This window comes from Polyodon spathula, chromosome 2, assembly GCF_017654505.1.
Source record: "Polyodon spathula isolate WHYD16114869_AA chromosome 2, ASM1765450v1, whole genome shotgun sequence".
Classification (NCBI taxonomy): domain Eukaryota; kingdom Metazoa; phylum Chordata; class Actinopteri; order Acipenseriformes; family Polyodontidae; genus Polyodon; species Polyodon spathula.
Window position 1 is genome coordinate 99,607,455 of NC_054535.1, and position 24,344 is coordinate 99,631,798.

A 24,344-nucleotide genomic window follows, 5' to 3' on the forward strand; every position below is an offset into this window, starting at 1 on the left:
TGTGTGATTGGTAATTAACATCTGGATACAAGAAGTGCACGGAAAACTATTTCTAATATATAGAAAACTTCACTGATGTGTTTAAACCTGTTTACAAAAACATTGTTGACTTTAAAAACAAATATACAAAATGGCATTTCATATTTTGTTAAATATTCTTTAAATAACTAAGCTGTTTTAATAGGGATCTTTATTTCTATTATAAATGATGTATTATTATTATTATTATTATTATTATTATTATTATTATTATTATTTATTATTATTATATTCAACTTTACTTAAACCCAATGATTGAAAAAAAACAAAAAACAAAAAAAACGTTTAATTTGTTTAAATCCGTTATCGTTGGATCTTGGTGTCTTCACTAATTAATCAAACGTGGCAGTGATTGGTTATTTCTGAACTTGGTGGGTGGGTTCTGTAAACTATTCGTGAATGTTTTCAGTCGAAGTTCACAGTTCAGCATGGCTATAAGTGTATGTGGAATCGTTTGGTGAATTGTTAGGCTTTTAACCATGTCACGAGTTTTAAGTGTAGTTAGCTCCCAACTACGAAGAAATGTGTATTTGTACCCAAGTCTGTTCCGAGTTCTCCAGCGGTCACTAAGCAGCACAGCACCCGCCAGATATGCAGCCGGGCAAGGGTGAGTGTTTCCCAGCAATAATACAGTTACGCTAGGTTTCAAATACATGTTAAAGTCTACACCAATGGTAGATATTTCAGCGTTACTCCCAGGTACAGGTCGTTAAGAGAATGATTACGTAAATTGCAAAAATGCAAGGTGAAATGTTGATAGTTTATAGCGATTACTGAATATGTACCCATGAATAAATGGACGATGAATGTTTGATCCAGAAGCCAGATTTTCTTAATGTATGCTTTATAAAAAAATTGTACAAGGATAGACTTAGTTTATAATTTTTTCCTGTTTTAATGCGCATTTATTGTACTTTATCATGATTTATTCCATGTGTTATCAAATAGTTCCACTATACTTTACTACACTTGCTGTATTTTAGCCATGGAACACTACATGCAGTTAAATTTCTTAAAGACAGAATCATTTGAATTTGGTCAAACCTGCCAGATTTGTTGCGCCTATTAGATAACTATAAATCCCAAATTGTGATATCCTTGCTCCTGATAGTTTGTCTTTACTGAGCCTTCAAAGTTCAGTATTGTCACTGTAAAATTGGAAAATCAACAAGCCTACAGGACCACGTTTTGAAATTATATATTTTTATGCAGAATATCTATGGTTTTATGTTTCTACAGATTGTTGCAGCAGGCATCACAATATTATATGAACTGCGTGTCTCAAGGGGTACCTACTGTAATGATTTTTATATTAAAAATGAGCAGAGAGGACACTTAATCTATAACATGGCCAGTGCAGCAGTACCCTGGGGGGAATGCTGTCCGCACAATCAAACTTTATCATACTCAAAAGAGATGAACATATCTGTATAGTTCAATAAAATATACACTGTTGTAATGTATACATAACAGAAGAGCTCAAATGTAAAAACAGTGTCAATTCAATGTGAATAACCCTCAAAATGTGGAGAATATTTAATTTTAACAAATTGCAGCATAAAATGATACATTTTCAAATTCTTCCCAGTTCTAATTGAACTTTCACCCTCATGGCTGTTTCTGAACACCATGTGGCTCCCTTCATTTGCATGAAACATAACATAATTGGATATCAGTTGAGTTTTGTATTTCCCTTAGGACTCTGTTAACTTGAACAGTTATTTTGTTTAGTACATAAACAAAATTTAGAATTTAATTAGAATTGTTACAACTTTTTTACTGTCAAACAAGGCTGGGTTTACCCACTCCGGGCAAATAGTCTAGATCCTTTTCCAATGGAAAGTATTTGTGTCACCAGTGATCCCAATGGCTCTACCCCCCTTGAGAAGCGGTGGAAGGACTCTGCTGAGACTCTGATCATTGGGGGAGGATGTGTGGGCGTGAGTCTAGCCTATCACCTGGCCAAGGCTGGCATGAAGGATGTGGTGCTACTGGAGAAGTCCCAGCTCACGGCTGGATCCACCTGGCATGCTGTATGGAATTTACTTTTTGTTTTCTGTTTATCAATGGTGTATACAATGGGATACTGTATGCAGTAACATATTTAGTAACATATGTAGCAATACTCAATAATAATAATAATAATAATAATAATAATAATAATAATATCATATTTCTAAACTAAGAAATACCTAAACTTTTAATTTTAGTAGTCCCTCTTGTAGTAGTATTATTACAATTTGTATGGAGCTGGCTTGTCTATATGCTGTAAGGACTACAATTAAAAAGATGGCGGCACATTAACAAGTTGGGGTGTAACAATGGTATATTGTATCGTAATACCTGTATACTGTGTGTATGACCACCATGGTGGTTGTACTCCACCATCATGGTTCTTGTACTCTAGCATCATGGTTCTTGTACTCTTCCATCATGGCTCTTGCACGGTACCATCATGGCTCTTGCACGGTACCATCATGGTTCTTGTACTCTCCTATCTTGATTCTTGTACTGTACCATAATGATTTTTGAATGATAAGTACGTGAGTGTTTATGTAACTGAGCTGCTCAGAGCCGCACAGTAAATGAACCCACTTGACAGCATGCTTAGTTCCACTCCCTCTGAGCAGCTCAGAGCCACAGAGCAGATTTTATCGGTGATCTGAGTGTGCCGAGAAATTTCCACTCCGGGCTGCTGAGTTACTTAAAGCACCCACTGTGATTTATAGTTGGCTTATGAATACATGGTCCCCAATCTCATTTCACTTTTAAATACTGATCATTTGGTCTTTTTACACATTATACAAAGTAGCACATCAGGGCCATAGTTTTGTATTGTAATATGTATTGTATTGTGACCTTAGTGTACCTATTAATGAGTCAGTTCTGTGATAAGAGGACATAGGTGGACATTTCACAAATTGTCATAGCGTGTCTTCTTTCTAATGCTGTAATTATGTATTAAATCCAATTGTCTCTGTTGCTCAGGCTGGTTTAACTGCATATTATCACCCAGGGATTAACCTGAAGAAAATTCACTACTACAGCATTAAACTGTATGAGAAGCTGGAGGAAGAAACAGGACAGGTAATAATAATGTTTCTGAAACACCAGCTTGTTTCTGTCACAGCTGTACCTTCTACTGTTGACACTTGGGCCGGAAACGTTATGTCATAAATAAATATTGTCCTGTTTTTGCATTTATAACCATACTCTTCTTTTTTAATTTTTGTGTTTTTTATTCAAAGTAGATTCATTTTGAATTCTTTCTCAGCATGTTCAAGCTGATTATTTTTTTTGTTTACTAAAAGCATTCTTTTAAAATCTGATTAAAGTACTACAATGAAACTAGACGTTCCTTGTCCTAACTTTTTTTTAAAAATCAAAATAAAGACATTTGTTAATGTTGTTAGTAAATATGAAGACTCTGCTTGTTTCGCTGTCCTAGCTGCCTGGTCATTCATTTCTCATTTGAATCTCTCCAGGCAGTTGGGTTTCACCAGCCGGGTAGTATCCGCATTGCTTCCACCCCAGAGAGAGTGGATGAGCTGAAATACCAGATGAGCCGCGCTCACTGGCACCCCAATCCCCAGTCTCTGATTAGCCCTGAGAAAGTACAAGAACTCTTCCCTCTGCTTAACATGGACAAGGTAAGCTTTAGCATTACCTGAGATGCAATCAGGTAGGCTAAGGCAGTGAAGATATATTTGAAATGTAAAATACCGCTCTGCATTGCACAGGTCCTGGCAGGGCTCTATAACCCAGGAGATGGCCACATTGATCCCTACTCTCTGACTATGGCGCTAGCAGCTGGAGCTAGGCAGTATGGGGCCAAGCTCTACTTCCCTGCCCCAGTGACTGGACTCGCACCCACAGCTGAGGGGAAGTGGGATGTAGAAACCCCACAAGGGACAATAAGAGCCAACCGCATTGTTAATGCTACAGGTTAGTGTTTCATGCGTTTTGTGCAATTATTACTCATCTCTGAAGGTTCTGTTTAGTGAGTGTACTTGCATAAACATCCCAGATGCAGTACATGTTTTGTTCAGCGTGTTTGTCAGTAGAGAACCTATTGCAAATGAGTAATAATTTGATTGGTTGTAATGTGAGATAGTAGATGCTTCACCCTGGATTCCACCTGTTCTTGGATGGGTGCAGTGTGGAGCGGGTGCTTAGTTCTCTCAGCCATCTGTTCCTGCTTTGCAGATGTCATCTGACTGACCCTTGCACGATGAGAACGTTGTACTTTGAACAGTGTCACTTCTTTGTAGGTGAATTTTGGTCTGTACCAGTTTAGTGGACTTTGTTGCTGACTGTCCCAGGGACTTTTAGTTTGTTGACATAATGTCATAAGTGCAATGTTTTTTCAGAAAGGAAAAAAGACACACAACACAAAGTTACTAAGCAGAATTACACAATAGGGACGTTTCATTTTGGATCGAGTAAGCAATCCTGTGTTGTTGTTGTTGTTGTTTTAATTAGGTTTTAAAATTGTAATTAGTGGGTTTCCCTTTCGGAAGGAATTGTACTAATGATGATTTGGAATAAATAGCTTTGAGAATCCAGCCCCTTCTTTTTTATGCTTCATACTCTTGAGCTGGAGGGGCATACCATATACAGTGCCTATAGAAGGTCTACACCCCCTTTCAGTATTTTCACCTTTTGTTGCCTTATAGCCTGGAATTAAAATGCATACTTTTTTTTTTTTTTTTATCTACACATACTGCCCCACAACTTTCAAGTGAAAAAATATTCTAGAAATTTGTAGAAAATTAATTAAAAATAAAAACTGAAATAGCTTGGTTGGATAAGTGTCCACACCCCTTGTAACAGCAATCCTAAATTAGCTCATGTGTAATCAATCGCCTTCAAAATCACACACCAAGTTAAGTGACCTCCACCTGTGTTAAATTGTAGAGATTCAAATGATTTCAGGATAAATTAAGCAGTTCCTGTAGGTTCCTTCTGCTGGGTAGTGCATTTCAAAGCAAAGACTCAACCGTGAGCACCAAGGCGCTTTCAAAAGAACTCTGGGACAAAGTTGTTGAAAGGCACAGATCAGAGGATGGATGTAAGAAAATATCAAAGGCCTTGAATATCCCTTGGAGCACAGTCAAGACAATTATTAAAGTGGAAGGTATATGGCACCACCAAGACCCTGCCTAGATCAGGCCGTCCCTTGAAACTGGATGACCGAGCAAGAAGGAGACTGATCAGAGAGGCTACCAAGAAGCCAATGGCAACTTTGCAAGAGCTACAAGCTTTTATGGCCAAGACTGGTCAAAGTGTGCATGTGACAACAATATCCCAAGCACTCCACAAATCTGGCCTGAATTTTACTCAAGAAAGCCCACCTTGAATCCCATTTAAAGTACGCAAAAAAACACTCAGGAGATTCTGTAGCCATGTGGCAAAAAGTTTGTGGTCTGATGAAACTAAAATTGAACTTTTTGGCCTAAATGCAAAGCGTTATGTTTGGCGCAAACCCAACACAGCGCATTACCCAAAAAACACCACCCCTACTGTGAAGCATGGTGGTGGCAGCATCATGTTATGGGGATGTTTCTCATCGACAGGGACTGGGGCACTTGTCAGGATAGAAGGGAAAATGAATGGAGCAAAGTACAGAAAAAAGTCCTTGAGGAAAACCTGCTGCCCTCTGCAAGAAAGCTGAAACTAGGACGGAAGTTCACCTTTCACCAAGCACACAGCCAAAGCTACACTGGAGTGGCTAAGGAACAAAAAGGTAAATGTCCTTGAGTGGCCCAGTCAGAACCCTGACCTAAATCCAGTCGAAAATTTGTGGCATTACTTGAAGATTGCTGTCCATCAACGCTCCCCAAGGAACTTGACAGAGCTTGAACAATTTTGTAAAGAACAATGGTCAAATATTACCAAATCTAGGTGTGCAAAGTTGGTAGAGACATATCCCCACAGACTTACAGATCCCCACAGACTTCCACCAAGTATTAACTCAGGGGGGTGGAGACTTATCCAATAGTGGACCACCATCACAAAGAGCTTTAAAAGATACTGTAACAACAAGAAAATCCATAATACTTTAAATACAGAGAAATGCATAATACATGATATACAGTAAAAAAAAAAAAAGCATAATACATTAAATACAGTGGAAAGTGCATAATACATGAAATAATACATTAAATACAGTGGAATTTGCATATGCATATTAGTGTTGTTTTACCATGGTACCAAAGTTTTCTTTCCATACTTGTCTGACATTATCCTTGCTTGCTGGTGCTTTACTGTGCTTTCACTATGATTTACTTCACTTGCTGTTTACTTTATTGATGTATTTCACTTTAACAAAACATGCAGGAGTGAAATGGTTTGGCAATAAATAAGCCTTGTACTGCTTTGTAAAACATTAAAGTGAAGGAGTTTTTGTCACGTACTTAGTTACTCATCAGTACACAGAGATACAAGTAGCTCACTGTTTTTGTGTTGAAAATCAATTTTTGACCTAATTCTAACGGGAGCCAATCCTGGTCTGCCACAATATCCATTTCAGCCAACCTGGGGCCATGGTTTCAATCCCGCCTCCCTGCTCACAGTGAACGTGTGCTTCTGCAGGCAGATTACTGTACAAGAGTGTACATTTCTGTGTCTCCTGATCATCCAATCCCTCAACAACACAACTCCCAAGAACCTTCTAGGTCACATAGTCCTTGGTTTGCTTGACAAATTAAACATTGAGTTAATGGTTGTGCTGCTTTCTATAGAGTCTATTGAGACATTTCTATTATCTTTTTTTTTTTTATCACAGATGAGTTTCCATTGTTAAACAGTGACATACGCTCTAAGATTAATGGGTCTGGTGATGGAAGCTCCTTGCATTGTGATTGGATGCATTGATGAGTCACACCCAATCAGAGGGCTAAACAGTACTTTCCGGTTTCAGTGAGTGTTAGGAAAGGTTCCTGTTGTTGTGGATCATGGTGAGCTCCTGTTGTGTTGTGGTGCCGGCACCTGTTCTGTGATACTAACGTATTTCCATGATTGGTGATGATGTGTAAAAGTCTCAGTAGATTTTGGAATGGGAGGTTTCAGGAGGGCATTGCCCTTCTCCACAGTTTCTTTCCTGAACCAGTTTTTGCTAGAATTCCCAGACAGATTCATGAAGAGCCCATTTGAGGTTCATTCACGTAAAAATGACATCTCACTTGAAGACGCACCAGGTAACAAGATTTCAAAATGTGCTGCATTGAGGGATTTTTCAATGACACAGAGCAGACCTTGAAACGTGAAGGTGCCTCGTAAACAAAGTAACAGGAGCTATGATCCCATATTCTCAGTATATAGGAGCAACAAACCAGTTTCTTAAAGAAAAAAAGGACTTCCTAGGAGCTTTTTTTTTCTGATAGCAAACAATATATTTCAGCTGTCATATTGACTAAAGCACTGGCCATGATATGTGCACCCTCTTTAGCTATAGGTCTGATCCCACCCCATCCTCCTTCACTGAAAACATTCAGGGATCAGTGAACTATCTATATTTACCAAAGAGAGGCAAGTTTAGGGGCAACATCACAGTGACCAAGTTCAAACAGTAGATCCCTGACTGGACTAGTTGTTTGATCGCTTATTGCCATTTATATGATACAGGGACATTGCTGTGGTTAAAGCTACGTTTGCAATAACAACTTAAAACACCAGCAACATTTATGTAGCCAGTGATTGACAAAATCCAACCCATATGCACTGCTGTGTGCTCCAGACAGTTCAGATACACAGTTCACATTACACAGCGGGTTCTCCCAAGAAGAGCTGCTTGTTTCTCTGGTGTAAGATGACCCAGAGGAACTTGCTTGCTATTTCACTGGCTCAGCAGGCACTGGGTTCAGAAGAAAGCAAGGCTGCAGCTGTCATCTTCGCAGGGTGGGAGTGGAGAGTAAGCAGAAAGACTGTGCTGCTTTGCGTTTTAGGGACTGTGCAATAGATAACGGGATACTTCCTGGTAAAAATAATAAAACATTGTGCCCAGTGTAATCGGTGCTGTTTTGAGTACGAGAATTATTTGCAACAGAGGGCTACTCCAGAAACATTTCGGCATTCTATTTTGTAACGTGGAAGTGTCTACTGCTAGTAGTGCTCCATATGAGCTAATATAGGACTGCAGGTGATATACTTTTTAGTAGTCCCTGGATACAGTTCCAGCAGCAGGTTTCTGATACTGAATTTGGCAGTCAGTGGATTTGTACACTAGCAGTGTGCAAAAAGCTGTTCATTGGCTCTGAGAAAGCAGTGTTAGTACTTTTTTTTCTTTTTGCTAGCTCAAAGGGATTTAAGTTTAAATGAATGGAGATATTGTCTACAGCTAAAATAAGTGTAAGCACTGATAAGTGGACACTGCCAAAGTTATATATGAATGAAAGGAGTGCAGCCCATATAAGGGGAGCTGTAGAATAAATCTGTTGGGGAGAGGGAATGCTAAGTTAGGCTGCTCATGCATTTTATTTCTGTCTTGGCTGCTCGATGTCAACGTGTTCACAACCCTTCCCAGGTTCAAGTTGCACGCTGCAGTCTCAGAAGAACAGCTGTTTCCAGCTGTGCCCTCGTCCTCACCAGTGCGTTATCAGGAAAGCACTAAAGTGACTGGCACGTTGTAAAGAAAGAGTTCATGAAAAGAATATAAGGGCAGAACTATGACTGAAATGCAGCTGTGTTGCTGCTAAGTGGGCAGTTTATGCTGCTATCAGGGAGATAATGTTTTATTGCCTGGGAAAGGGGCTATAAAATGAACACAACTGACCTGGTGCAAGTAAGAGTGGTCTGGTCGCTTGCCAGAGACCTCTCCTGACGACTGCCCATCCCGTGCCCATGCTTCTTCCAGAGGATTAGGTCATTGATCACTGCTTAATTTCTGTTATTAACTAGGTGCTACATTACTGTGTCTAATGATAATGATAAAGCGATATGTGTGTAACTTTTGATTATTGGAATCAATAATAGGAAACGTAAAATTTCATGTAATTCAATCCTTGTTGTTTGTGCTCCTTCACACCCGTAAATCATTTAGTTTCCTTCCAACGTGATGTTCAAAACACATATTCTCCTTGCTTTAACCAGGCTAATCTTTATGCAGTGCCCTCCATAAGCATTGGGACAGTGAAGTCAAAATTGCTATTTTTGCTGTACACTCAAGCAATATGAAAATATGAGTAAAAGAATATGAGGCAAACGTACAGAATGTCACCTTTTATTTCTGGCTGTTTTCAATACATACATGTTTTACCAACTAAGAATAACATCACTTTTAGAGTTCCAGCCCCCCATTTTATGTGAGCATAAGTATTGGGACAATTCAACTTAAAGCAAATATAAGAAGTATAAACTCCTTGGTTGCGTTGGCAGTATGTTTTGGGTCATTGTCCTGTTGCATTGTGAAGCACTGGCCAATGAGTCTGGTGGCATTTCCTTGTACGCTGGTAGCCAAGATGCTTCGTACACTTCTGAAGTCATTCTGCTGCTGCCATCGTTCGTTACATCATCAATAAGATGAGTGAGCCTGTTCCAGAGGTAGCCATGCATGCCCATGCCATGACACTACCTCCGCCAAGCTTCACAGATGAGGTGATATTCTTTGAATCATCTGCAGTCCCTTTTTTTCTCCACACTTTTGCCGTCCCGTCACTTTGATAAAGGTTAATCTTCATCTCATCTGTCCATAAAACTCTGTTGCAAAACTGTACTGGCTCATCTCTATACTTTTTAGCAAATTTTAATTCGGCCTTTCTGTTTTTGGTGCTGATCAGAGGTTTGCATCTTGCAGTGTAGCCTTTGTAATTCTGCTGCCGAAGTCTTCTGCAAACAGTAGACTGTGACACTTTCACTCCAGCATTCTGTTCCATTGTTGGTGATTTCACTGACACTTGTTTGAGGGTTTTTTTTTCACAGCTCTGGTCAATGTTCTGTCATCAACTGCTGTTGTTTTCCTTGGCTGACCTGGTCGTTGCTGATTGCTCAAGGCACCAGTGGTTTCTTTCATTTTCAGGACATTCCAAACTGTTGATTTGGCTACGCCCAACTTTTGTGCTATGGTTCTAATTGAGTTCCTCTTTTCTTTTAGCATTCAAATCGCTTGCTTTTCTTTCATAGACGGCTCCCTAGCCTTCATGTTGGATTATGCCTACTGGCATCAAAAGCAGACTCCAAAGGCAAAAGCAAAGGATAGAACTGAGACTACACATTCACAGCTCTTATGTGTGAACAATCAATGCAATAACACCTGATCAATTTGAAACACCTGTGAGCCAAATGTCCCAATACTTATGCTCACATAAAATGGGGGGGTGGAACTCTGTCTTAGTTGGTAAAACATATGTGTGCTGAAACAGCCAGAAGTGAAAGGTGACATTCTGTACTTTTAATCATATTTTCATATTGCTTGAGTGTACAGCACAAATAGCAATTTTGACTTCACTGTCCCAATACTTATGGAGGGCACTGTATATGTTTCAGTAGTTCGGGACAAACACCAATCACAAAATGTTTTAGTACTACTATTTATTGTGGAGAATGTGGAGTATGCAGTTTTAGAGAGAATTGTGTTGTATAGACACTTTCATTTGGCATCAAACCTAATTTGATTTGAGGGCTCGCTGCCTGGCCAAATGGACGAGGTGGAGACAACCATTGATAAAACATAGAAATAGTTTTTAAGAAAGGTGGAGAAGGGGAGGTGGTGGGGTACGATGAAATCGAAACGCAACTGAGGAGGTAAGTGAAGAGGGTATTTATAGTGCTAACAATCTTAATAATAATAATAATCATTTAGAAATTAACCCTACCCCAGCCTGGGAACCTTCACATTCTCAATGCTGGATCCATCCAGCCTCAAGATCCAAATGAGTTTCTTGCATCTTGCAGTCCTTGGTGTCAATGGCAATGTTGTTTTTGTAATGCATGGAGTCTTCCAATGAAACAAATATTAAGAGGACTAATGAATTGCATACAATATGGTCCAGACCCCCATTCTTGGCTGCAGTGATTCTTCTTGGGACGGGCAAGTGAGTAGAGTGAGACGATGGTAAAGAATGGGGGGTGTACCACTAGATGTACCAGAAACCCTTGCAATGTTCAAAATTGGCAGTACAGACCCAGAGCAGGGATCCTCTTTAAACATGGGCTCAAACACTTTCAGCAGCTAGTGCATGGTCATGGTCCTGTGCTCACTCAATCCCAAGCTGATCTGGAATTCAGATATTGTCAACGGAGGAGAAAGACTCAAAACTGTGTTTCATTACAAGTCTACAACCTGGTGTCATCATGTGTTGGCAAGAGTGGTGAAAAGCGTAAATCGATATGGAGCAAACTTCATATCCAGCTCGGCAGAAATAGCAACATGGCCCAACAGCTGTGACAAATGGTCACCGTTTCAGAACTGGTCTCTACAGGTTTTTACCAGTGTTTTAAAAGCAAACAGCAGGAGTTATAACTATGGGATGAGTCATTGGTAGAATTATACCACAGTAATAACAGGTATTAAGCTCATATTTTTGACATTCTATTGTTGGGAATGAATATGTATTGTTCTAAATCACTGACCTCTGAAGGACCAAATGACCATACTAGCAGTGCTGTGGCTTCCTGATAGTTCTTCAAGGGCTTTAGCAGGTTTATAATGGTGTCCCAGTGGTATATGTTTCACTATTTCTGTGAGGTCAGACTCACTTTAAATCTGGAAGTCCTTGTTGATGTCTCGTTGCTCTCTCTCTCTCTCTCTCGTGTGTTGTTAGGATTTTGGAAGTCCTCGTTGATTTCGTATTGCTCCCTGTTTCTCTGTGTTAGGGTTTTGGAAGTCTTTGTTGATGTCTCATTGCTTTCTGTCTTTAGGGTTTTGGGCTCGTGAAGTGGGCAAGCTGGTTGGGTTTCAGCATCCTGTCATTCCCGTACATCACCAGTACGTCGTCACAGCGTCCGTCCCCGAAGTGAAGGCTCTGAAGACAGAGCTGCCGGTGATTCGGGACCTGGACGGGTCGTACTACCTGCGGCAGGAGCGAGACGGCCTGCTCTTTGGACCTTACGAGAGGCAGGAGAAAATGAAGCTGCAGGAATCCTGGGTAACAGACGGAGTCCCGCCAGGTATGCATATAAACTGCTAATGATTGCTTGTGTGATTTGTGCATCATAGAAGTAACAAGAAAGAACAGAACAAAGTTTCTACCTTTGTGTAAACAACATTACTTGTAGGTAATGTTGAAACAATCCCTTATTCAGAAGAGAATTTAAAAACTAAATGTAGCTATTATGTCTGTGACATTCCTCCCCTGCCACAGCTGTAAATATCAAATCAGTATATTACTATCAGTAACATGGAAAAGTGGAAAAGTAAGACTCAGATTCTGATATTCACAAAAATATCCTCCACACATGTCACTGGACTAAGGAGTAGAATTGTTTCATGGACACTTTCAAGTTGTTTGTTTTTCATTTTATCATTTATGGCCACTTCTTGACCAAATTCTGGCTAAAAATAGGATTAACCCTTTAAGGTACATACAATGGACGTATGTGTCCCACAAATAAAAATGATGAAAACTGCCTTAATTTTTGCAATGAGGTGCACGAAACAGAGTTTAAAATGTACCGACAGATTGGATCTGGTCATCCAAGTTGTCAGTTTCCTCCTTGTGATAGTTGATTCACTCTCAAATTCATTTTAAGAACAAACCATTTAATCAAGCCAGTCAATTCCTTGTGTACCTTAGGGGTTAATAGATCAGTATGAATGCAGAGGTGCACAGCACAGTACTGGTGCACCCGAGAGCCGGCTGTACAGACTGACAGTGTGCTGGTTGCTCTTGCAGGCTTTGGGAAGGAGCTGTTTGAGTCTGATTTGGACAGAATCATGGAACATGTAGAAGCTGCTATGGAGATGGTCCCTGTGCTGAAGAATGCTGACATCATAAATGTGGTGTCAGGCCCAATTACCTACACCCCTGACCTGCTTCCCATGGTGGGGCCACACCAAGGGGTTAGGAATTACTGGGTGGCTATAGGCTTTGGGTAAGTGGTGTCTTTAGAAAAAGGAATCAATTGCTTCTCCAGTTACCCAAAGAAAAGTATTGAAATACTGTTGTGACTCGGTCAGTGCAGCCCGTAAGCAATGGGTACTTTGAAAAAACAAACAAGAAGTAAGAAGATTTATTTTATTCGGTTTTATTTGATTGCACATCTATTGGATTATTGGGATTAACATAGATCTCTCTTATCATCTTCAATAAGTAGGACAGACTTCAGAGTGAAAGGTATACAAAGCACTGTAGGAAACACAGTTTGTGCGTCTTTTGTAGACAAGTTCTTACTACAGCGTTAAGATCAAATGAACAACCATTCCTCTGACTAGTTAACTAGTTGACTCTGAACAGTTAACAGATCAGAATAAACATAACCACTGCTGACAGCCTATTACTATATAAGCTTCAGTGATCGCCTTTGCCCATCTGAGTCCAAGTAGATTGGTTGTTACCCTACAGTAGATGTGTTGGTGTGTGATGATTGCTGCTGTATTTCACAGGGCCTAGCTACACTGTTCACAGCTAGCCATGCTCTTTGACAACACTAACCTGATAGAACTACAGTAACTGAAGCTATAAACTCACAGCAGATACAAAACAAAGCCCACCTTTCAGAATAGCTATACTGTCCACAGCGAGCCCTGTATGCAAGATAGCTGAGCATTGCGACAGGTTAGTTCTTCTGTACATCACTTCAGAATGTTCTTTCATTGTCCGCTCTTTTTCAGAGCTTCTGCTAGACGTCATATAGGTTTGCCTTGCCTGGTTTAGCCAAAGTTTGTTTCATTTGTTTGTTGTAAGGGCTTTGACATGTCATTCCAATTGTAATTGAATAATACTGTATTGTAAAACATGCTCTTTCGTCCACTGAAACTCTTACACTCCCAGTGGAACCCTTGGTGGAGAGTGACTTCGGTCTGTGATTTTAGGTATGGTATCATCCATGCGGGCGGTGTGGGGAAGTTCCTGAGTGACTGGATCATGAATGGAGAACCTTCCTATGACCTCATAGAGATTGATCCTAATCGCTATGGAAAATGGACCTCAACAGCATTCACTGCTGCCAAAGCCAGAGAATCCTATGGGTTTAACAACATCGGTGAGCTAATCATTGCATCCACTCTGTAGCCCCAACTGAGAACTGTGCTACACATACTGTAAAAGGAACAATACAGCGTCGTGGTAGCATTGGCACCCCTACATTGGCTTATAGTATTCCTTTCTGGCATGACTCACAGTAAACACAAATACAGCAGATTGGCACATGAGTTTCAGTCTTCATTGTGGGGGTCATTTTTGATCTTGGTACTGGGTTGCGCCCTCGCTGTACAGTTTAAAGCAGTAATTGCTGACAGAATTGACGACCTGTTAAATATCTTTCTTTTCACTAGTTGGGTTTCCTAAAGAGGAGCGGTTTGCAGGCAGACCAACAGAGAGAGTGAGTGGGATTTATGAAACTCTGAAGTCCAAAGCGTCCATGGGATTCCATGCTGGGTGGGAGCAGCCCCACTGGTTTTATAAACCTGGAGATGATGTCGGTTACAAGTAAGTGTTTTTTGTTTCTCAAAGGAATTGTGTTCCAATAGCCGATCAGAAAAGAGCCACTCACGCAACTTATATCAATATTCCAATAGGTTGTGATGGATTGCTTTATAGACAAATCGGCATAGGTACTGAAAGACAGGCCACGCTCTTTATGTGGCGCACAATTAGTTCACATGCAGTCTGTGCTGGGATTCAAGGAATGATTGATTAGCAAGCGAGTCCCAGTACAGCTGCATAAGAGTCTGTTTTCACGCACACGGGGTTGGTGTGTTCAGAGGCGGAACGAGGGTCAGGAGGTAGAGAGAAAATATATAAATAATAACTTGCAATTGCTATTCGAGCTGGAATTATACTAGCTCGATACTTGTGTGTTCCTTGTCTGTCTGTTTTGGCCATCGTGCCGTTTTGTTTTGGATCAGTGTTTTTGTTCTGTTTTAAATCATTTATTTTGTTATTAAACTCAAATACCACTCTGTGTTCTACACTTCCTGGTCTGACATCACCACCCGGGAAGTCCGTGACAAGCTGTCTGACTTCATGCTGCTGGTTGTACCAGTTCCATGCGTCTTCACTTTAGCTCTTTATTGAGAACAGTAGTAGCGTGCAGCAAAGACCATGTGTCTTTCACCTTTCTGTCCTTTTATGAAGTGTACTTGCACTGACCCTGACTGACTTCATTTTAATGCTTCTTGTTTATCTCAAAGAGATACTGTGAAAGGTGGTGGGTCCCTGTTTTAAGAAACTATATTCTGGGATTAGAATTATAGGGCCCTATTCACAAAACTTTAAGGACCATTTTTAAAGACCATTTTGATAAAGTATGCAGTTCCCAGTGCCCCATTGCATAAATATAAATGTTGTACATTGTTGTGTTCTGTCTCCAAAGCACTGGGTGTTTTTGGCATCTCTACCTAGACAGCATACTAAATAGCACACTCTGACCTCACTAACTGCAAAATGGAGCACATATTTCTTCTAAAAAACAAAAACAAAATAACGTTCTGGCAAAATCAGCAGTATGAGCAGCCAGTATTTATTTCAGGCATTTAAGTGGCTCATTCAGCTTGTGAAAATGACTCTAATTTCACAGTGGAGGTGCATTTCAGCAACTATGCAAGCGTCGTCCAGTTTTGAAAATCTAGTCCGGTGCCTTCCTGTTCAGGATTGTGTTCCAAATATTTCAAACACTTTTGAGCCATGAATCTCTGTAAGGATGTAAGGCTGAATGGCAGAGGAATCCTTTGTTCAGGAGGAAGAATGATAAACGGAGATTGTGTGACAATTGCCTAAGAACACATGAATAGCAAAGCCATGAGTATAGGTCCGGCCATTCTCCAGTGTGTTAGAAAAGTTATCACGTATCGGATCATGAGAGAAAGTTCTGTTTTACATACCCTGTTACATGAGCACATGCTGAGACCAAACATGAGCTGTTACTCATCAGTTAGAGTGTTTATTTTATCCTACATCCCCTGATTTCTTTAGAGAAGCAGTCTCCTTAGTTAGACCAGAGGTGACTTGGTCCACTTAAAGGGACCAAAGTATGAGAAGGATCTAGAGACTGTTTTATTTGTGGTCCGTCTGGATCTTTATCACAAGCCTAGCAGCTTGTTCTTGCAGTATTCAGGAGCAGAAATAGTCCAAATAAGGCAAACCCATACTTATAGAGTATCTTTTTGGAGGTGGTATGTGCATGAGGACACAGCAATGCTGGCCACTCTTGCAGATTGTTTATTACTTGCATGGTTGGAATGAACCAGTTTGCTGTCTCACAAACGACCCATCACAGTTAAATAGTATGAAGTGGAATTATTGTGATTTGTCTTCCCTCACGGGTAGACCCAGCTTCCGGCGTACAAACTGGTTTGAGCCAGTCGGACGGGAGTGCAAGTTGGTGATGGAGAAGGTGGGAGTGATGGATCTGACGCCTTTCGGGAAATTCATCATCAGAGGAAAGGACTCCACAAAGCTGCTGGAACGCCTCTTTGCCAATGTTATTCCAAAGGTACACGCTATTCATCGTAGGCATTTTACCACTAGATTATAATGCAAAGAAACCAAGCATTAGACAGCACTTAATACAGCCATAGTACATTAGACTTGGATCAGTCTGTGTATCTGGATGTATTTTTCTGTGTGGCTGAACGTATTGGTCTGTGTGGGTGAATGACCCATAAACCGGATGGAATTGCTATTGGGTGACATGCACAGAATATTCTCAGCATTCCTCAGGTGGTAGTTAGCACGGGTAAGAGCACTCTACTCTTTAGCATAGCAGATTGTGTTTCCATTGCAGGTAGGTGTAACAAACATCAGCCACATGCTGACCCCCAGAGGCCGTGTGTACGCGGAGGTCACTGTGACCCAGCTCTCTCCGGGGGAGTTCATGCTGGTCACGGGCTCAGGGTCAGAGCTCCATGACCTAAGGTAAATGTACCCTTGTTCCTGCTGTATATTCTGCATTGCGTTTCATACAGCTGTTTCAGTGAGGTGTGCATGCAGCAGCATGCAGTAACAATGACTGTATACAGTGGTGTAATTGCAAACATGTAGGGATTTTTAGAAACTGGATGGCCTGCTTGTTAGTGACATTCAGTCTGAGCTGTTAATACACACAGGAGGCATATAGCCCCAGTTTCTTTAAATGACATAAAATGTATTTTAAAGGGGTATGGAATGTTACTCTGAATAACTAAAATAATGATTAAGTGTTTTTTTTTTAGAAGAAACATAAAACAACTTCCACCAGGTAAATAAAAAATAAAATAAAAATGTCAATACCGGCGTCATCACAAAAAGCAGCTCTGAGCAATGGCACATGTTGCCACCTAGTGCCTGCAGTGTATATTGCACAGTAATTACAGGAGCCCATGCAGTGTGATTTTGTGTGTGACCCAGGTGGATTGAGCAGGAGGCTGTGGAAGGCAGGTACAGTGTGGAGATCACTAACGTGACTGATGACATGGGAGTGCTGGGCGTGGCCGGGCCGAACGCTCGCAAGGTCCTCCAGAAGCTGACAGATGAGGATCTGAGCAACTCCTCCTTCAGATTCCTGCACTGCCGATCGGTCACACTCGCCGACATTCCTCTGACTGCAATCAGGATATCATACACAGGTACCGGTTGCGATACCTGGCACATATATACTTTGAACCTCTTTTAAATCACATCGTGCGATTTAGGCACAGTGTTGGTTTACTGGCAGCTTTGAACCATCACTGTGCGTTTATGTCCCATTCTAATGCTTTGGTGTGGTGTGGTTTGTGTGTCAGGGGAACTTGGCTGGGAGCTGTACCACAAACGGCAACACACCGCCTCGCTTTTCCAAGCCGTCATGGAGGCGGGGCAGGAGGAGGGGATTGACAGCTTCGGAGCGTATGCCATGAACTCGCTGCGGATGGAGAAGGGTTTCAGAGCATGGGGAGCGGAGGTCAGGAATACCCACATCTGCTTTCCCAAACATTTCACTATTTTACAAATAAACAGCTCAGATGTTTCATTCATTTAATTTTAAGTTGTTTTATTGTTTGTATTAGAATTGCTTTTTCATATCAATGCACAATTTTGGAGTAATCCGCTTTGAGAATGTGGCTGATTATAGTCTGGTAGTGACGTTGATGCTGGTGGCTCTCTGAATATTTTTGTGTTTGTTTGTTTTTACAGATGAACTGTGACACAAACCCACTGGAGGCTGGCTTAGACTACTTCATCAAGTTAAACAAGGTACCACAGTGGATTGGGAGGCTTGGGTTAGAAGTTGTCTGCTAAGTAAATGCCCTCCTGAAGAAATCTTTGGTCTATTGAAAAGTTTCCTGTACATAAAGTAAGAGCCATGGCAGATAATCCCATAACCTTGGCTGTATTAGTTTAAAAACTGTGAAACCACAAGACTCCCTTCCAGCAGAATTCAGGGCAGTGAGGAATAGACCAACTTTTGTAAACATCCAGGTGCATGTTGGGAAAAGACACATCGCCAAGATTCTGATCAAAGACTTGTGATGCTAGGTTGTGATTTAGGGCAGAGACAGTGTGACATTTTCAAAAGCAGACTACTGTCTTTCTGATAAGATGTTTACTTTAGTGATAGTTTAATTACTACTTTTGCTTGACTCAACAGGTTCTGTTAATCTTTTTTTTGGTTTTTAGTCTTTATTTTTTTGTGCTGTTCCTATTTTATGCTACCAGATGGCACTGTAGGATCTTTTTCCCAACATTTCAAAACTAAGCTGCCCATATAGAAACGATTTAGGCATAAAGTTATATGTTTCTGTTAAAAAACACAACACTATTTAATATATTATTTGCTGATGGTTTTGAGTCAGCTAAACACTTTGAGAATAACTTCTGGTTGTCGCATTCTTAAAAATGAGCAGTTCAGGGAAACAGTGGTTCAAAAAACCTTTTAATTTTAACCACTTCACTTGAAATTCCCCTGAATACATGTGTGTATACCGTGGGTGCACACTGGCAATTGATTTGACAGTGCGTGAGGGGAGTGTGATACAGTCCATATCAGTATAGCACAGGGGCCAGGTCTGTCAATAGCAGTTTCAAAGTAAGTAAAATCTTTAAGGGAATGAAGAACAAGGTTTTAAATAAAGTATATTTATACCCTTCGCAGCATTGTGGGCAAATCGATCAAACTAACTTCACTGCAGCGTAGTACTGAAACAGACTCTTAACTTCCCTCAGACTTCCCTGTACCGATTTCCCAAAATCAATCAGTGTTAAGAACAGCGGGCAGTGGCAGGAAGTGCAGTGAAGGGCAGAATATTCAGATTGGGTGTGGTTTGGGAGTGGAGGAGCGTAACCAACTGCTGTGCACGTTCTTTCCCCAAACCACTTTCCCCATCCCTACTTGATAAACTGAGACAGCTGTGTATTCAATTTACAATAGTCCAAATCGATTGCAGTACGTTTCTCCATTCAAAACCTGTCCATTTTCGCTATTTAACATTGCCATAGTTTGTTTTGTTTCTTGTTTTGTTATGCACCAATCTGTCTTTAAACCATATTGGAATTGCTCTGATCACTCAATAAAGCATGTCCTAGTGCTGTGCTTGAAAATGTAATGGGCTTCCCTCCAATTCAAGTGTGAACCTCCCCATGAATTGTTGTTGCACTAATGATAAATAATTATTATAAGAACATTGGGAGACGCAGGATATTTACATCATGCAAGTTATGCTACTTTTATTTTTTTACTAAGTGTTTTGGTTCTTGTTTTAATTGTAGGTAAAAAAATTAAAAATAATGAATAAATGATAAGACTCTTATGCCTTGTATCTGGTATGCAGTATTGCTTTTTCCCAGAGAACATTCACAAGCTGCAGCTAATCTCTTTATGCTGTTAACATAGGGGAGGCTGTTTTTAATTGGGTCACCGCTTGGGTAATGTTTCATGAAGTGTTTTTGTTTGAAATGGGCAAAGACCTTGGTGTTTTCAATACTTTAATCCACACAGATCTGATGTAGACTCTCAGGTTACCGTTCTATTTTAAAAAACATTTCCATAGTTATTTTTGATTGATTGTGTTTCCCTTTTGAACACTATTTGAATTTCAATGTCATTCCCCTTGGCAGCGTGCATTAAATGTTGGTTAAATGTGTTCACATTCGGGTGGCAGTGTGAAGGCTGCTGGTCCACAGTGCAGTCTCTCGTGCTCATAGCGGGTTCCTCTTCTCAGCCTGCAGATTTCATTGGGAAGCAGGCGTTGCTGGATATCAAGGCAAAGGGGTTGTCTCGCAAGCTGGCCTATCTCACCATGCAAACCGATGACGTTGATCCAGAGGGGAACGAAACCGTGTGGCACGATGGCAAGGTCAGGGTTGTTTTTTAACTGAATTAGGGGCACTGTGACATCAGTGGTTGGGTTTAAAAGGTCATCCTTGAGAACGCTGTAGCTCAGCACAGCTGCAAAGTTAACAGTGCTTCCTGTATTTAGTATTTGACTTACATGCTTAATAAACGACACTTGCACATTTTAATAATATTTTCACCACCCGTAGTGTTCAAAATTTAACAGAAGGTATAAAAAAGTTTGGATCAGAGTCCAATATCATCCATTACAAAAAAGTAACACACTGCATATAGTATACTTAAGTACACTTGTGCCAAAATTGTCTGGTTTTAGTATACCATTGGTACTATTATTCTGTTCTATTTTGGCACAAGTACTGTATACTTGCAGTATACAACTTTGTATATTCTTTTTGTAAATAGTGCAACATAGTTCTCAAATATTGGACATTTCTTAGATTGTGTCTTACTCCTCTTTTGCATACCTGCATTGTCTCTTGCTAGATATGCACCTCCAGATTCTGACAAATACTTCTAGAAAACCAGGAGCAACTTCTGCTCTGGATCAAAAAGCTATAATGCTCTTTGGCTGCCCGCCTAAGTTGATAACTATCAAAAAACTAGTAGAAACTGACTAAAACACAAGTCTGGTAAAAACAAATGGAAATCTAGAAAAAGTATGGAATTTTGATGTTGAAAGAGTATATGAACAAAAGAAAGTTTACAAACGAGAGGAGACCATTCGGCCTATCTTGCTCATTTGGTTGTTAGTAGCTTATTGATCCCAGAATCTCATCAAGCAGCTTCTTGAAGAATCCCAGGGTGTCAGCTTCAACAACATTACTGGGGAGTTGATTCCAGACCCTCACAATTCTCTGTGTAAAAAAGTGCCTCCTATTTTCTGTTCTGAATGCCCCTTTGTCTAATCTCCATTTGTGACCCCTGGTCATTGTTTCTTTTTTCAGGTCGAAAAATTCCCTTGGGTCGACATTGTCAATACCTTTTAGAATTTTGAATGCTTCAATAAGATTGATGTGTAGTCTTCTTTGTTCAAGACTGAATGGATTCAGTTCTTTTAGACTGTCTGCATATGACATGCCTTATAAACCTGGAATAATTCTGGTCGCTCTTCTTTGCACTCTTTCTAGAGCAGCAATATCCTTTTTGTAGTGAGGTGACCAGAACTGAACACAATATTCAAGTGAAGTCTTACTAATGCATCGTAAAGTTTTAACATTATTTCCCTTGATTTAAATTCAACCCTTTTCACAATGTATGTCTCAGCATCTTGTTTCTCTTTTTTATAGCTTCCCCACATTGTCTAGATGAAGACATTTTATAGCTTCCCCACATTGTCTAGATGAAGACATTTCTGAGTCAACATAAACTGCTAGATCTTTTTTTCATAGATTCCTCCTTCAATTTAAGTATCTCCCATATGATATTTATAATGGGCATTTTTATTGCCTGGATGCAGTACCTTACACTTTTCTCTATTAAATGTCATTTGCCATGTGTCTGCCCAGTTCTGAATCTTGTCTAGATCATTTTGAATGACCTTTGCTGTTGCAAGAGTGTTTGCCACTCCTCCTATTTTTGTGTTGTCTGCAAATTTGCTTGCTTTTACTATACCAGAATCCAAGTCATTAATGTAGATTAGGAGTAGCAGAGGATCTAATACTGATCCCTGTGGTACTCCACTAGTTACTTCACTCCATTTTGAGGTTTCTCCTCTGATCAGTACTTTCTGTTTTCTACACGTTAACCACTCCTTAATCCATGTACATGTTTCCATGTACGTGTGTGAGATACCCTGAGGTACTGTTCCTATATTGAGAACAGTGTACTTTATACAAATCACAGTCCATAGGTTAATTATGGGCAACTTGACATTTTTTGGACAACCAAATGTCGACAATGGACTGCCTGAAGGGCAAATACCATTACCAAAATTTTGCGAGCCCTGGTGTTCCCACTGTTTTCTGCCAATTCTGAGCTGATGGCATTGCTGGACATCTTCCGATTGCAAAGGGAAGTAAGCATGATGTGTCTGTCATCTGCTGCAGTAAGTTTCCTTGATCGACCACTGCGTCTACGGTCCTCAACGTTGCCCGTTTCTTTGTGCTTCTTCAAAAGAGCTTGGACAGCACATCTGGAAACCCCTGTCTGCCTTGAATATCTGCCTGGGAGAGACCTTGCTGATGCAGTATAACTACCTTGTGTCTTGTTGCTGTGCTCAGTCTTGCCATGACTTTTGACAGTAAACTGTCTTCAGCAACCTCACCTTGTTAGCTCAGTTTGGCTGTTCCTCACCCAGTTTTATTCCTCCTACACAGCTGTTTCTGTTCAGCTAATGATTTTGTGTTTCAACCTACATATTGAATTGAGGATCATTAGCACCTGTTTGGTATAATTGTTTAATCATACACCTGACTATATGCCTACAAAATCCCCGACTTTGTGCAAGTGTACCTAGAAGAATTGATGCTGTTTTGAAGGCAAAGGGTGGTCACACCAAATATGGATTTGCTTTAGATTTTTCTTCTGTTCACTCACTTTGCATTTAATTAATTGAGAAATATAATCTATTAACATGTCTATTTTTGAAAGCATTCTTACTTTACAGCATTTGTTCACACCTGCCTAAAACTTTTGCACAGTACTGTATATATTTCTCAGTATGTAATGTATACATAGGATTGCTGTGTTTACTGTATAAAACATTCAGAAGATCATGTCTCATTCAAGTATTTCAAAACAGGCTGCATCAGGGCTGCACTTCCAGTGTTCTATTACATATCTTCCAGTATTTGAACTTTAGTGTCCATCTCGTTTCAGGTTGTTGGTAACACGACTTCTGGAGCCTACAGCTACTCCAGTCAGCAGAGTGTGGCCTTTGCCTACGTCCCCACAGAGCTCAATACAATAGGCCAGAAGCTAGAGGTTGAGCTTCTGGGCAAAAACTATGAAGCAACTATTACAGAAGAGCCACTGATACTCACAGAGCCCACAAGAACCCGCCTGCAGAAAAAGAGCAAGGCCACCAAGTGAGAGGGAAGACTAGTGTGTCTCCAGCCTGAACGAGTCTATCAGGGGAAAACAACAAGGAACAATGTGTTTCCACAACACTGGAAACTGGGAGCGGTTTTTAAAGGAAGCATCTTTTAAACAAAAAGAAGGAATGATATTACACACTGGGAGTCCACAGGATTGGAAAGATGGAAAAATAATATTTTCACAATGAGTAAAATCTCACTGTAAGACGGGGATTGGTAACAATAGTTTTTTTATTTCAATATCATAGTAATAAAAAGCTAGCATTGCAGTGGCCCTTGTGTTAGCTTGGCTTCTTGTCTGTAGTGCCACTGCATAGCTAGTGATGAGAGTCTGGGAAGGGCAGTCAGAAGCTGGATATGCACCTTCAATTGTTAGGATTTGAACTGTAAATACAGACCTTCACTGAGAGAAGGAAACTAATTAAGATCAATTGTTTTGCATAATGAAACAAGCACACATGAATGTAATTAACTGTATAATTTGAAGATGCTTTGCATTTTTAAATCAGTATTAAAAAGTGGACCCTATCTGTTGTAAGTTAGGCTTTCCTTGAAATTAGCTACTGATCTAGAAAGTAGCATTTTTGTAGAGGAACAAAAAAGGGTTCCAGGACAGATGATTGCTGGAAAGATAAGCGAAGTTACGGTAATAGACCATGCACAGTTCAGTCTCATTTACAAAATGAACGTGTGTGTTTGTGTGTGTTTCACCATGAAGGCAGAAAGCTGTACAGAATTTAGTGTTCAATGTGTAAAGGTTTGGATGAATTGAAAATGTATTTGGCATTTAAACTAAGTGATGCAAAGTCATATCTTCAAGGAGACATTTCTGCAGTCTTCCGTTTTGTACAGGACTTGAACGAA

General features: G+C 40.2%; 1 protein-coding gene across 1 annotated transcript; it reads left to right on the forward strand.

Moving 5' to 3' along the window:
- Positions 1-440: 440 nt before the first annotated feature.
- dmgdh (dimethylglycine dehydrogenase) lies at positions 441-24,008 on the forward strand. The gene is made up of 16 exons (XM_041236693.1): positions 441-646; positions 1,898-2,072; positions 3,028-3,126; positions 3,525-3,689; positions 3,780-3,984; positions 11,896-12,144; positions 12,870-13,068; positions 14,009-14,178; positions 14,471-14,624; positions 16,464-16,629; positions 16,921-17,051; positions 17,523-17,740; positions 17,897-18,054; positions 18,288-18,347; positions 20,312-20,446; positions 23,263-24,008. The coding sequence occupies exons 1-16, from the start codon at positions 519-521 to the stop codon at positions 23,473-23,475; spliced, it is 2,625 nt and encodes an 874-aa protein (XP_041092627.1). The 5' UTR covers positions 441-518; the 3' UTR covers positions 23,476-24,008.
- The last annotated feature ends 336 nt before the right edge of the window (positions 24,009-24,344 follow it).

Excerpts from the sequence above, each read along its gene's own strand:
- dmgdh (XM_041236693.1), top strand. The coding sequence starts at position 519 with ATGTCACGAGTTTTAAGTGTAGTTAGCTCCCAACTACGAAGAAATGTG. Across the intron at positions 3,985-11,895 it reads CCGCATTGTTAATGCTACAG|GGTTTTGGGCTCGTGAAGTG; the intron begins GTTAGTGTTTCA and ends TTCTGTCTTTAG. Across the intron at positions 12,145-12,869 it reads AACAGACGGAGTCCCGCCAG|GCTTTGGGAAGGAGCTGTTT; the intron begins GTATGCATATAA and ends TTGCTCTTGCAG.